General features: G+C 40.3%; 1 protein-coding gene across 6 annotated transcripts in view; it reads left to right on the plus strand.

The window, feature by feature from the left end:
- The first annotated feature begins 1,974 nt into the window (after nucleotides 1-1,974).
- The window catches only part of ABI2 (abl interactor 2), a 61,632-nt gene continuing 48,362 nt past the window's right edge, over nucleotides 1,975-15,244 (plus strand). For 2 of the 6 annotated variants that reach the window (XM_030453841.1, XM_030453842.1), the window contains exon 1: nucleotides 1,976-2,159. In XM_030453841.1, coding sequence (XP_030309701.1) covers nucleotides 2,043-2,159 — 117 coding nt within the window. In that variant the 5' untranslated portion in view covers nucleotides 1,976-2,042. Of the gene's footprint in view, nucleotides 2,160-15,244 lie in introns of all 6 variants that reach the window. The other 4 variants (XM_030453838.1, XM_030453840.1, XM_030453839.1 and 1 more) reach the window with 3 other exon arrangements.

Consider the following 15,244-nt stretch of genomic DNA (forward strand, 5'->3'; position numbering starts at 1 on the left):
CACAGCCATATGCTGGAGTATGGCAGCTGGGTGACCAAGCTGGGTGCTCTTGAACAGTCACCCTTCCTCTCCACACACGTTGTGATGGGGTTCTCCAGTGGGTGTTCTGTCATTCTTAAGCCTTTTTGTGAGATTGACTGCTGCAGCTGTGAAGTATAAGTTGCACTTGGCACCTTGACTAACTGTAGAAAAATTAAAACGCACAGTGAAGTAGTTGAAATTGTGAAATTTAGATCACATTTAAAAATGGGAGAAAAGTGCTTTGCATATTGGTTTTTATTCAGGGAGTATAATGAACAGTGGGCCTGACTCATGCTTCACATGGGAGAACTAAGCAAGCTAAGAGGAAATGTCTCCAGGCAGACATTCCTCAGGCAGGGATTTCAATCTCATTTTTCTAAGGGAGGTAACTGTAGCACTGAATCTTCTCTAGATGGTGACTACCACTGAAGTGTCTGTAACCTGAAGGCTGGGAGAATATTAAGCTGTTGGAGCAGTTATGTAAGAGTTGTCAGATAACCCAGAGCTGCACTAAAGATGCAGCAAGAGCTCTGTGGAGCCTTATAGGTACATGATATAAGTAATCACAGCTGCAATTCATTTAAAAGAGACAAATTAATTCGCCTAAAGCTGGGACACTTCTGCTGAGAGGGCTGATAGCTTTTTTTTTTGTTGTTTATCCTTGGTAGGAGGAAGGCTACTTTCAGATTAATGTGAAGGAATCTGAAAGGGAAAGCCTTTCACATTCCTCTAGTGGTAGGCATTTTCATCATAATTGTAGAGATACTGAGTGACTTGCCTGGGACATAAAGTCGGTGTTAAAGCCAGGAACTGACCAACAACCCTCACCACTCATGGCTTCAGTGTTGTGCTGTCCTTCCCGTTTCTGCTGATGCCTCATCATGAGCTTTTCTCTGTTAAAGTTGAAAAGCTGTCTACTTGGCGGCTGATAATTTACCTTTCCTCTTGCGCCTGTATCATGGCAGCTTTTCAAGCTGAAACCTTTCAAAAGAAACATTTTGTTCTTCCTCTGCTGATCAGAAGCGCAGGGCAGCAGCCACATGAAAGCATGAGGATCTGACCCAGCTTACACCTTGTGTTCAAAGACAAAGCTTCCAGAGATAGCAGTAGCAAAGACCTACGCTCCAGACAGAGCGGGGTCAGCGAGCTGCCGTTGAGCAAATTAGAACAGAATGACGAAAAATAATAATAATAATAATAATAATAATAATAATAATAATAATAATAAAAAAGTCCGAGACTTCCTAATTGGAAAACACGTTATTATTTGTGGCTGGGCTTTGGGACAAACAGCGCGGAGCAGCGGCGGGTGCCTGGGGACGCCCCCGGGGGAGATGCTCCCTGTGACCTTCGCTGCCCCCCCCGAGGCGAGACTGCGGGGGCCGGGTCCCGGCCAGCAAATGGCCGCTAAAAAAAACCCAAAACCACTAACAAAAAAACCAGCAATAAAAAAACCGTAGGAGAGGCTCCTTTCTGCGACTTTCCTTAGGACATGTTAACGGGGAAGGAAGCAGGAAGGCCCCTACCCGACTCCTTGCTGTAGGGGAGAGAAGGTGCCCAGGGGGGAGAGGGTACCCAGAAGGAAGGGGGTCCCTAAGGGGAAAGAAGGGGTCCACAGTGAGGGGGTCCCCAGGGGGGAGAGGATGTCCTGGGTGACGGGGTGCCCAGAGAGGAGGGGGTGCTCAGGAGGGATAGGGTGCCTAGAGGGGGTGGGGTGCTCAGGGGGGATTCTCGCCTCTCCGCACCCCCCTCCGCGCTCTGCCGGGCCGGAAGTGGGCGCCAGGGGGGCGGCAACCGCATGCGCAGGAGGCGTCGTTCGGCCCCGCCCCGCCCCCGCCGCCGTGGGGCTCTGGCGCGCTCCCTGCCCGCGGCGCAAGGCCGGGCCCGGGCGGCGGGCAGCGGGCAGCGGGCAGCGTCCTGGGGTGGGGGTGTCCGGTGCCCGCACGGAGGGGGTAAGGGGTGGAGGGGTGGGCGAGGAGGACGGACGGACGGACGGACGGACGGGGTGAGAGGATGTGAAGATGGCGGAGCTGCAGATGCTGCTGGAAGAGGAGATCCCGGGGGGGCGCCGGGCCCTGTTCGACAGCTACACGAACCTGGAACGAGTGGCCGAGTACTGCGAGACCAACTACATCCAGGTGCGCCGGGCATGGCGGCGGGCGCCCAGCTCCACGGCCGCCGTCCCAGCCCCGCGGTGTCCGGCCCCGAGGCGTCGGGGGGGTGTCCATGGGGCAGCCCCGGCCGGGCAGGCTCCGCTCCTCCGCCGCCGTTTGCGGTGGGGCCTTGGGTGCCGGTGTCGGCGGGAGAGGGAGGGGAGCGGGGGGGTTGTGCCGCCTCCGTCCTCTTGGCGGTGGGACGGTGACAGGCGGGCGGCGGAGGCTGCCGCAGCCTGGGGATGAGGAAAGCTGTTTCACCTCTGGAATTAGCTATTCCGGCGTGGCGAGACATTTAAATATTTAATTGATTTCTAAATTGAATTCCTCCCACTTCGCGAGTGTCTTGAATATTTATTTCGGATCGTGTCTCTGCCTCTTCATTCCTTTCCCACCTTCCGCTTTCCTCTGCTGGTGGCACCGAGATGATGTGATAAACCAAGGAGATACCTGACTCCTGTCAATAGCGTGTTTGTGTTCGTTAATATAGAGTCCAAATACATATGTTTTAATCGGAATATACCTGCTGGATTGTATTTCATTTTGCGAGCGGGGCTGCGGTATTCAGTAGGTTGGGCAGCTACCAAGTGGTAGGTACAGGGTGAAAGCATCATCTAGAGATGATGCAGAATAAGGGGAGAAAGAGATCGAGCACACTATTGTTATTTTTATTATTATTATTATTACTCTTCCCACCTCTGTTCTGCCTGCAGAAAAAAAAATCCTGCCCAGGAGACTGGTGGAGTCACCATCCCTGGAGGCATTTAAAAGGCATTTGGACCTGGTCCTTAAGGACATGGTTTAGTAGTTGACTGTGGTGTTAGTCAGAGGTTGGACTGGATGATCTTGGAGGTCTCTACCAACTTAAACATTCTGTGATTACCACAGCATGTGATTTTTGCAGTGACTGCTCTGAAGCCAGGTTTGTGTTAGGATTTTCTGTTTTTTTCTTTCTATTCTTTTACCTAAAAGAGAAGCAAAAATGAATCAGTTTACTTTGATTGTGATTGTAGGGCCAAAATAAGGATTCTCTCCCTCTCAAAAAAAACCCTAAACCAACCAACCAACCAATCAAATAAAACCACAAAACCCTCCAGCCCCATTATTTGTGGGTCATTCCTAAGAAGGATCAAAGTATGAAGGAAAGACAGGAGGGGAGACATGGGTTTGTGGTACCAGTGTTGAGAGGAGGGCAGAGGGTCCCAGTTCTATTTATACTTTCAGTCCCCTAAGTGGAAGGTGCTTGTGTGCTTCCAGAGAGCAATTAGGGATGAGATCTGTGATGAGATTATTCTTTCAGTGCAGAGAGAATATTTGACTAGTGACAGGGAACAATTAAAATGTGTTTGTGAAAAAACTCTGTTTCTTTTGAATTGCTGAATGACCACCTGTCCTTTAGAGAGAAGACTTTATATCTTTTGGGTCATTTACAAAACATGTCAAGTACAGTGAAATTATATAGATGTATTTTATTATGTAATCTTTCTCTATGTTGAATCAGTGTGACTTACTTTATTTAAGAGGAATAAACATTTTTCTGCAGTCACAGCCTGACATACATGTATTTAAATTTACCTTTTTTAAAACTGGGAAACTGATTTTTTTCTGGAACAGAGGAGAGGAGCTGAGTCTTGGAAGGGAGAACCAGACAGGGAGAAGCAGTTGTAGTTTGTCTTTTCCCTTTCCCTTTCCCGAGCCAGCATACAGTCTGTAAGGACAGTCCAGCATAATAGATGGATGCAGGGAGATGGTGAGTGAATGCAAAGAATGAGGCACCCTTGGTCAGCCTGGTGGATTCTGGACACCACACAGCAATACCCTGCATGTTTGCAGTTTGTCCAAGCATCATGACAACAGAGACCTTTAGTGGGGAGGTGAGAAGGAAAGAGTAATATTGTGCTGTGAGTGTTGGCTGCAGTGTGCAGCACTAAACATGCAGAACATGTTTAAATCTTAAGCAAGTGGAGAATGGAGGACATGGGCTAGGCCGCCAAATTCCAAAGCCTTTGGAATTGGCTGAGAGACCACAGAGTGGGGTTATTGTAGAGAAAAGGTCCAGCATGAGGGGATTCTAGCTGTAAGTGTCCTAGTACCAGATCTGTTAGTGAACTCATCCCATCTTGATGGTGCCAGAACTCCATAAACTCCTGTGCAGATTCTGTATACAAAGTTGTAATTTTGTTCTCTGCAACAGTGGAAGTAGGTATAACTATTGGTTAGTTGGATATTGATGATTTTGCTTCTAATAATAATTATTATTGGGAAGGTATCAGGTCAAATTAAGTCCAGATTGTATTCAAAACCAGAAGCCTTGGATTTTGTGGTGAAGATTGGCTTGTGATTGCTTGGAAGCATGTGGAAGAGTAATCGTCCAGGAAGTCATGTAGTAAAGATGTAGTAATTTTACTATAATCAGTGCTTCCTTTATGACAGGAAGTTATGTTGTGGTTATTCTTGAGATCTCCTAGAGGAAGCTCAGAATATGACTGAGGTCTGAGCTTGATCTGCAGAATGGTAGGCAACGTGGTGGTGGGGACCTTAGAGGCATTACATTGACCTGGTTATGTCAGTAGACAAGCTGCTCCCTTTTCTTTTTTTGCCTGTTGGTGCTTTGTGGTTTTATTTGAACGTATAAAAACTCTTGCAAAAGTCAGTAGAGGCATTAGGTCAGTTTAATAGAGAATTTGAAGTTCAATCCTTAAGCGAATTGTGTTTTTGTCTTCCCTCCAAAGGCAACATCATAGCAGCTTTGAAATAATCAAACATGTAATCTCTTGCATGTGGAAATTGCTGGTTCATAGTAGTAGCATTGTGGTGATTGCAACTCATTTGACTTATGCTTAGGAAATGAATAATCTGTTTTTTTAAATTTTTGTCAGTGTTTATCCAAATTATCATTGATACTTTGTGACCTCTGTTACATTCATGACAGGGAATGTTACATAAATATTCTTACTCTTCCCTTGAATCTGGGATATAGTATCACAGCACATCAGCTTAAAATTTTGTGGAAAATGGCAGGAAATATGGCAATAAATGGACCTGCAGCAACAAAAGTTGAAAGTAGTTGAAAGTTGAAAGGCCAAAAAAAAAATTTTCATTCATTGATCTTCAGCAGTGGTTGTTCTTTTTAAATTTTTCCATTGGCTAAGTCAGTCTTGCAGCCCTCCAGCTTATCAGTTGCTGTATTTTTCAAGAGACACTATTCCTTTAAGTAGGGAAATAAATAGAAAAATAAACTGATAGAAGAAAAAGTATAATTTCAACTTGCATACTACATCATTTAGTTTGATAAATTTGCTGTGATTATGATTCTACTTTAATAATAATAAAATAATTCTGTTCTAACCATAAATTACTCACTTTTAACTGCCTGAGTTAATACAGAAATGAAATAACTTTCATTGCCTTAGAGGTCTTATTCCTCTCATAATATAGAGTAATTACACAGTTCTTTCTATGTCATACTTCTTAAAGATAAGAGGAAGAAATGTATTTTTATTAAAGGAGATGTTTTCATGGTATCTGACACAATGCCCATCACAGGTTAAATTTTATACTGTCTGTTCAGATCTTTATGTACTTGGGCTGTGTCCTCTGTGACTTAGTTCAGTCTCAATCTGAACTGTACAACAGTAATTCTATGAAATTTGGTTATATGATGTATATGTTCTTATCAAATAACATATTTGCAGTCTCCATTGATTTGTGTGGGTCTTTCATAGAAAGCAGAGAATAGTTATACTGGAAAGTGTGCCACATTAACAGAGTTTTACTGGTGGATAACATAAACTCCAATGCTCTCTTGGCCTGTTCGGCTTCTTTGAGCTTGTCCTGTCTAAGTCTATTCTGGAATAATCATGTGTTTGCTTCTTGTGATCATCTAACTTAAAAAAAATCAGCTTTTAATTTTATGCAGTGCATGGAGCTTTCTAGAGTGGCTGAATGCTTTTGTCTGCTAACTCTTTGTTGAAAGAGTCAGAAAAAAATAACATACAGAGGTATTTCAGCCAGTAAGTATCCATCAGGAGCAGGTTTGGGATGGGAGGAAGTCCTACCACCAAAATTACCCTGCAGAATTGAGTGAAAAGCCAATCGTCTGTCCCCCGCTCAGCTTTCAGAAGTAGTGTAGGATTTTTGTCTGGTGTATTGTCCATATTCTAAAAGGCTCTGTATTTTTTAGTTTTTAAAGTTTATTATGCTTTTGCTTCCAATCTCTCTGATCCTTAAACTTGGTTCTTTTACAATCCATCTTTGGTGAAGATGTGATTAAGTTTAGCATTGATGGAATGCGTGTTCTGCAGGCACAAAAGTGGATATTGATTAGCTCCAGTGAATATTAGTCTTGAGGAAGATGCTGACAAATTGAAACTCTTTAAAAATACTCGGAATTTAGTGAATTGTAAGTAGTGGACTATATGCCCATATGGACTATATGCTATATCTTCCAGCCAAGTGCAATGAATACCAACCTATAGTAGGACTTCATAAAAATAATGTGATTCAAAAAATTGAAGTAAATGCTGTTGTGGAATAACCTTGATAGTCTGCCAGGTGTCCAGCAAGTGACTCTCAGAACAACTGGAGAAAGTAAGAAAAAAAGCTCATGGGTTGAGATAAGGACAGGAAGATTGCTCACTGATTACCATCATGGGTGAAACAGGCTTGACTTGGGGAATACTAGCTTAGTTTATTGCCAACTATAAATTGAGTAGGATAGTGAGAAAAAAACCCAAAACTAAACCCACCTTCCTCCCACCCCTCCTTTCTTCCTAGGCTCAATTTATTTCCATGATTCTCAGCTCTTCTGCTTCTTCCTCCCACGTGGTGCAGGGAGACAGGAGTTGGTGGTCAGTTCATGATGCTTTGCCTCTGCCCCTCATTGCTCCTCACACTCTTCGCCTGCTCCAGCATGACATCTCTCCCACAGATTGGAGTCCTCACCACTGCTCCAACATAGATCCTTCCCATGGGCAGCAGTTCTTCCAACAACTACTCCATTCCAGGTCCTTTCCAATAGGATACAGACCTGTAGGAACTGACTGCTCCATTGTGGGTATTCCATAGGCTGTATTTACTGCTGGAAAACTTGCTCCTGCAGGGACTTCCCTCCATAGGTTGCATCTCCTGGCAGTCCACCTGCAGCAGCATGGGGTCCTCCATGGGCTGCAGTGTGGAAGTGTGCATGGGCAGTGTGCATGGTGACTGCAGGGTGACCAGTTGTGTCACTGTGGTCTCCTCTGTGACCTGCAGTAGAATCTCTGCTCCAGTGTCTGAGGACGCCTTCTCCCCCTCCTCCTTCTCTCACTTTGGTGTTAGCAGTTTTTTTCTCTCATGTATTTCTCACTCCTCTCTCACATCTGCTCTGTAGTGTTTTTTACTGTTTTATGCCAGCAGCATTACTGACAGGCTGCTGTAGAGAAAGTAGTAATAAAACTAGTGGTGTTTTTGGTTCTTTATTTTTGCTTTTCCTCCTTGTCTTTTTCTTACTGTATCTCCAAGCTTTAAGGACCTGAAAATATAAAGGATGGTTGGCAGATACTGTTACTTCAAGGAGAGTCAGATAGTCTTCCTTGCATTATCAGGACTTATATATAAAATTATCTTCTGAATTGACACCAGTGGTATTCAATATTTATGACAAAATTAGAAAAAAAATGTTTGTGTGCCTTTGGTTCTAATTTTCAGAAGTAAAATTCTATAGTAATAGTACAGTCACTCGATATGCCCATTGGAATTGTATCTGTGATAAATAGTTACACAAATTATTATTTCACCTCCCTCTGTACTCAAGCTTTACAGTGAGTTTGTTGTTATTTTGCTAAGCTTAGTGAGCATAATCCAGGTATAGGACAATCTTGCCTGCTTCCTTTCAAGTGAGTTGGTGTAACTGGCAAAGTTGGTATAGTATCTATCACTCAACCTGTCTATTTTTCCTTTTCATTAAGTGGGCTGTGTTTTGCCAGGAAGACTAATTTAATACATTTAATAGTGTTCAGTGTGGAGTTTGGGAAGACTTGGATAGATTCATTTTTGAATGGATATGGCAATAGCACGAGCCATTTTAGTAGTGGTAATGGGAGTTGCTGTTGGTAATACTGTATGTGTAAGAGTGAAAGTAAAATTTGTAAATATGCAAGTTGCTAATATAAAGTATCACCTAAGTGTTAGTTATAAATGGGTAATTGTTGCTTATATAGTTTATTTTCAGATTGTGTTTTTTGAATAGTATTGATCAAGAACTATAACTCAGAGTAGCAAGCTTCTGCATCCTGCACTTAAAGTTCTCTAAAATTTATTGTCTGTTGCTGATGTTTTATTTGCACTTGCAGTCATTAATCTTTGTGGCTTAGTGCTGTAGGTTTTAAGGCAGGAAGTGGTGCACCACCATGGTTGCACCATGTAAGACAAAAGCTTCTCCAGTCAGGGATTTAAGTAAGTGAAATCTTACTCTGTTATGTTCAGCAGAACCTTTTAGTGAAAACAACATTAAGTATTGTGTACAGCAGCTTTTCAGTACTCTATGTCTAGAGTCTGCTTGTCCATTTTTCTTGGATTTTGTTTTCAGATTCTATGTTTTCACACTGAATTGTGCACCTGAAATTGACCTCTTCCTTAGAAATTTAAGTTCTGTAAATTTTGTTGGATACCTTTTATCTGGGACTTGTAGTCACTGGGTGACTCCTGTGTTACAAAGCAAAACTGTACATCATCAGATAAAGCATGTAATCACTGGGTACTGAACTGAGGATTAAAGCATGTAATCACTGGGTACTGACTAGGCTTAATTCTTCTTTTCAGGGTTCTCACAGGTTAGGTTGACAATTTTTTCTTTAAGGTAAGGAACTAATATGGTCTTGCAAATGAGTTGTGCCTATTTTAATGAGAAATCTTAACTTTTTGGTTCCTGGGTGCAACAGGCAGGTTGCTCTCTCAAATTTACCATCCCTGCTGAGGACATTGAGCTGTTACATTGACTATTGCAAAGCAAGAAGATACTGGGCATCAAAGTTCAAGCTTTTGCACGGCAGCAATGCTGCCATTTGGGCCTGAGGTTGAGTGGGGAAAATATTTCTGTGAAACATTGCAGTGAAAACTGAAGGGACAACAGGTTAAATATGGAAGGATCATGGCTTATCTTTGGTAATATGTGACTTTTGAAAGTAGTTCTTGTCTCTGTGTATAGTCTGTCTCAGAAAAATCAAGATCTGTCCTTAGTACTGCTATTCTTAGCAGACAAGGATATATAAACATAGCTGAAATAATATTTTTGAGTCTGATCTCTTTTCAAAGAGAATTTTTGTCTGTTTAACCACAAAAATAATTTATTACCAAATATTCTAGTATGAATTTAAAGCATAATCATTTGTCTTGCTTTAATAAATATTATTTAATGGCATGTGTTTATTCACTGCAATATTCATTGCAAATTCTCAAAATCATGTTATAGAGTGCTCTTTAAAACAGAGTTAGAGAGGTGTTGGCTATTGCAAAGTTTGTAATTTAATATTTTAATTAGGTGGTAATTTTGTAAGTTGGCCTAAGAAGTAGAGCTTGTCTATAGCTTTAAGTAAGGCAGAATGTTTGCTGCAGACTGCAAAAGTTGGTTGTCTACCAACTTTTTTATTGGGTAAAAAACACAGGTCTTCTGCAACTTGTCGGGAATGTAAATATGTTTAAATACCCCAAATTAAATGGCAATCTGGAATCAGTGAACATGCAGTGTTCATCAGTGAACAGTGAACATCTGTCTTGAGTGTGCGTGTGGGGTGACACAAAGTATTTAGCCAAAAGGAGAAAACCTCTTCTGTCATGGAAGGCTGAAGATACCATGCTGTTATGGAAAGTTTGCAGTAATTTTCACTACTTACTTCACTTTTATTTTTGAAATATATAGGACAAATAGTTAAGGAAAAAAAAAAGCCAAACACTTATCCCACATACTGCTAGCAGCAAAATAGGAGACTGAGTTGGATGACAGATGTCAGAGAGACTGAAAAATGCCTTGAAAAAGAGATTTGTTATTTTTGGCAGAGAATTAAAAAAAGTATAAAAATATGCAAATAATGTGAAGAGTGCGAATTATGTACACTGGTATTCCACTTTTCTTGAGTAAAGTACACAGATACTTAATGTAGATTGATAGCGTATCTGTAGCATATTAAGGCCTTATCTAAGTAAGGTTTACAGCTTTTATGAAACAGGCCCTTATTGTCTCTCTTGATCAACAGATGGATAATTAATTCTGAGGTATAATTTATTTAACCATTTATACATCTATTAAAAAAATTTTTTTTCATGAAACGAGCAAGCGGCGGTTACAGTGCCAGTAATCAGCATCTCGTCTGGAAAGGCTATGCTTAAAAGTTCTATAAAGAGAAGAGGATTTTGCCTTATTTGCTTATAATGAACAAGGTTAACATTTTCTTTGTATTTTACCTTCCATGAAATTTTCTTACTACTTTCTTAAATGCAGCTTGTGTTAATCTCCCATAGAAGAATGAGATCCCTTTGCCCTTGCTGAAGTATCAAAGTATCATCTTTTATTAAATTCATAATGACCATGCATGACTTTTTTATATCCAGTGTATAATCTTGATCTGATTTTCTATATGATACTTTAAAAATACAAATAATTCTTAAGGAAATTATTTCTTTTTAGTTTAAAAGGAATTATTGAAAACCCTTAAAGATAAATACTAAAACAAGCAGCATTTTCTTCCATTTTTGTGCCGCTCTGAGGCTGTGTAATGATCCTGGCAACAGTAGGAGTTTCTGTGAATCTGGCTTTCTCTGTAAGCAGTTTGATGTCTTAACATTTGAAGAAGTATTCTAGAGATAAAGTACCAATTTTAGATCTGAAGCTTTGTTTAGGGGTCTCCCACAGGCTTACTATACGAGTACATCTTCAAAACACTTCTGAGAAAGGGGACCAAAAATGTTTTGTTTTGTTTTGTTTTGTTTTTTAGAAAATATATAGCTCTGCAGTAGTATTTCTTTAACTGATTTGACCTTAGCGTTCAGGCTTCTTTGGATTACTTCATGTATATTTATATAAACAAAACTCCCAGGATAGCTCTGAGAGGCCAAAATTCTGAAAATTATATTTTAATGGAGATCTGGAGCTGTGGTGATTGAAATGGGAGGGTTCTTTTGGGTTTGTTTGTATGTACGGTGTTAGTTTATCAAACTGCATTGTTTGGGGTTTTTTGTTTTTTTTCTAAACTTGCCTCTGTGCAAACCAAATCCCAACATGAGAGGTCAGCTTCTTCTACCTAAGTCTTACAGTTTTAATTGACACAGTTCTTATGTGATGCTTTTCATCTCCTGATTTCATAATTTACAAATCAGGTCAAGTACTGCTTTTGTTTACAAGCAGAGTGAAAGGAGCAGTTGTGTGGGTTTTTTTGGTTTTTTTTCTTCTGCTGAATGTACGGGGAGTGGGGGAGAAGAGGGTGTTATGTGTTATTTCCAGTGCATTAGGGACAAGCTGTTGAATAAGATGATTGGAAGATGATGAGTGATTGACTGACTGTGTATACAAAGGTGGAGGATTAGGGGTTATGTAGTTGGTAGGGCATTCTGCAAAATGAAGGAGGGAATTGCTTGTCTAGAAAGCAGCTTCAGAATTCCTGTTTTTCTGTTCCTTTCTTTCTTAAAATCTATCATTCATATAGTGAAACTCTTTTATTTTTTTTTTATTTATTTATTGCCATACCTAGATAGGTTGAGAGGTGATATTTAAACATGTCTTATTATATGAAAAAGTTGGTTGTACAGCACTTTTATTCATTAGGGTACAGAGAAAAGCCCACCCCCCAACCCCTCCCCTTTTTTTTTTTCCTTTGGTCATAGAACTTTCTGAATATACAGTTGTAATTATCTATTAGGGCAATTTTAAAAATAATTTATTCATTCAAGTTCAGTTTGAGATTCTCATTCTGCCTTATAATTAGGGTGAATGTAAACACCAAGGTGGGGATTCTTCATAGCCTGTAATGCAGCACAGAACTGCTGTGAGAGGATTCTTGTGTTCTTCACGAGTTTGTGGGGTCAGTTTCTACTTTTATCCTGCAATCGTTGATGTCTGTAACTTCACTCTGTTAAGTCACTGTCACTGTTAGGAGGTGAGTAGTCACTGCATTACAGTACAGTGCTTATAGCTATGCTGTATGCTTGTAATTTGTAGGAGTGCCATTGGTGCAGTTTGAGTAGGCTGGCTGCAAGTCTGCGCTTTATGTTGCAGTCCTAGTGATGTATTTTATGGCTCAGAATGTTTGCTGCTGTGAGATTTACCAGAATGCTTAGAACTATCTCATATTGCTGCTGTAGTTGGATATGATAAAATTTACTCTGCATGGGGAATGATGTAACAATTCTTAGCTGAAGGATTAAAGTTACTCTTTTACTGAAATATTTATGAACTCGTATAGGTTGTATATCAGAAGGGAATTGTTTTTCCTATTTGAGACAACTGTGGACTGAATACAATTTTGAAAATTATGTGAAAAAATTTTACTTTTAAGATTATTGGAATCCGAAACAGTTTATTTGTTGGCATTTTGTTAGGAGAGGATAACCTCACCTGAGGTTCTGAGGTTAAGTTCTGTTGTGATATTCTGGTTACAGTTGATGTAGAGGAAAAAAGCAGTATCTTTCTAGCTTCTGCCAATATGTCTCTGAAAGGTGGTGTCTTGTCTGTTCTGTCCAATGTGAATTCTTCCCACTCCATAAATACTGATAGGAGGAAAAAACCGTGGTGTTCCGTAGCTTTAGAAAATGGTGTTCTGATTGATACTGGAGTGGCTAAGGGATATTTATATAGATCTTGGGCAGTGCAGCACCAGGATGTGCAGAAATTGGTATCTGGACCAATTTCAGAGGGCCTGGTAGAAATAGGACTCACATTAGAACAACAGAGAAAACCAAAATGTGTACATATTTTTGAGAAATGATGTTGAAATAGTCCCTGCAAGTGCTTTTGTAGTAAAAAAATACTCTGTAGTAGAAGCTAAGTGGAACACGATCAGTCTATAGGTAGTGACGGACAAGTGCTAATTTCTGGGCATTGCAGGTGCTCTGTGTTGTCTGATTGATTCATTTGCCCTTTTCTGAAGCACCCTTTCAGCTTTTGCAAAAAAACAACTTTTTTTGGAAGTGACTTGTTAGAATTTCTTGTGCCATTGCATGTATTGCTTATCTTTCATTTTATGTTTCATTTGTAAGTTTACAAGCACTGTCTTGTATTGGATCCCAAATAACTTGATTGATACTTCGCAAGGTATGCTCCTAGGATTGTGTCCTTGCATGCTGCCTCTACAAGGCCCTGCATAGAGATTTGCTTCTGAACATTGCCTGTGATATTGCTGAAACTGCTTTTTTCAGAGAGTCTTAACATGTAATTTTGTGTGGTATTCACATAGTAACTAAGTTCTGTCTTCAACTGACATTTAAATATTAGAAAAAAGAAAAAACTTTTTAGAAATGGGAACTCTTGTTTGGTCCTGCTCTCATTCTTATGGGGATAGTCATGTTTAAGTTTATTAACCTGTGCTCTTGATTCAAAGAAGGTACCTGATATATAATCTGCTTTCTTTGGGTGAATGAGTAAAAACAATCATGCTGATTTCATAGAACTTCTCTTGAGGTGCTATTATTTTGGCTGTTAGGTAATGCCAATGCTTTGCTTTTAGTCAGCAGCCTTAAGCATTCATTGAGTGAAATCCTTGATACTGCTCTGAAGGAGTTGTCACAAAATTATAGTCTCCAGGCTCATCCTGGCTTGATGTTCTGAATGATCATTCTTCGTAGCTAAACAAGGGGATCCTTACCACTGGTAGATTACATGTTTCAAGTTCTTACTTTTCTTTAGCAGACCAAAACTGCTCTGTATTGCTAGAGAGAAATTCTGAAATGGCTTTGTGACCAGCAGTACCATCATAGTGAAATGTCCTTATATTGTTTTTAAAAAGTAAGATGTTGCTGGCGTAGAATAGTCTCTTTCTGGGAACGAAACACTGCAATTAGTGTGAAAGTAGGTCATGCATAGGAAAATGGGTGTGTAAAATACAGATCTAACTGGAAATAATTACAGAAAACCTGATGCTGTGGTATTAATTTATGTGCTGCAGGTTGAATATAGTGATTTTGCTTGCTGTTCTTGAGCTGCACAGCAATCACAGGAGCTTTATGTGTAATTTTGAAGTAAATGGATCAAAACTGCTGGTTAACTGTGAAAAAGAATTGCAACTAATTGTGGTGTATGCTGAAAAGGTGAGATTTTTTCTGCTTATTTTCTGACATTCTTATTTTGTAGCAGCATTGAACATAGTTACAGTTAAAAGTCTTCTGCAGACTTCTGGTTTTTTATGTGTTGACAACTCTGTTACAAACATGAACAAAACTGATTAACTTCTGTAAACCGTTTTTTTTTTTTAGCAGTCTACCCTTGGGGGGTTTTAGGATGGGACTCATAAAATGATAGAATGGTTCAAACTGGAAGGGACCATTGACCTCAGAGATCATCCAGTTCCAACCCTCTGCATAGGCAAGAACACCTCCCACCAGACCAGGTTGCTCAAAGCCCCATCCAGCCTGGCCTTGAACTCTTTTAGGGAGAAGACATCTCCAACTTTCCTGGGCAGCCTGTTCCAGTGTCTCCTAGTAAAGAGTTTCTTCCTAACATCCAATCTAAATCTATCCTCTTTCAGTTGAGGATACATGAGAAAGTAGAGTGAAGCCTGTGGATCTTTGCTATTTCTGAGGCTCTTCAGTCAGCACATTTGTACTGGAGTAGTTTCTTATTGCTATAAATATGCTGATTTTGTACTGGTATTAAAGCCAAAATTGGCCTTGTATTTGGAACTCTAATAATAATTTATGTTATAGTATGAACTAGAAAATTATCCACTTTCCTCAGCCATGTTGTTGCAAAAGAGTGAACAGAGAATGGTGAAGTCTGCATTTATTAATGGAATAAGCAGAGAGTCTTATCTGTACATGAGGAATAGGTTACTCTCACTGCTGCTTGTTGCTCAAGCAAGAGCTACATGTGATGCTGTAAAGCAGTG

This window comes from Calypte anna, chromosome 7, assembly GCF_003957555.1.
Source record: "Calypte anna isolate BGI_N300 chromosome 7, bCalAnn1_v1.p, whole genome shotgun sequence".
Taxonomy (NCBI): domain Eukaryota; kingdom Metazoa; phylum Chordata; class Aves; order Apodiformes; family Trochilidae; genus Calypte; species Calypte anna.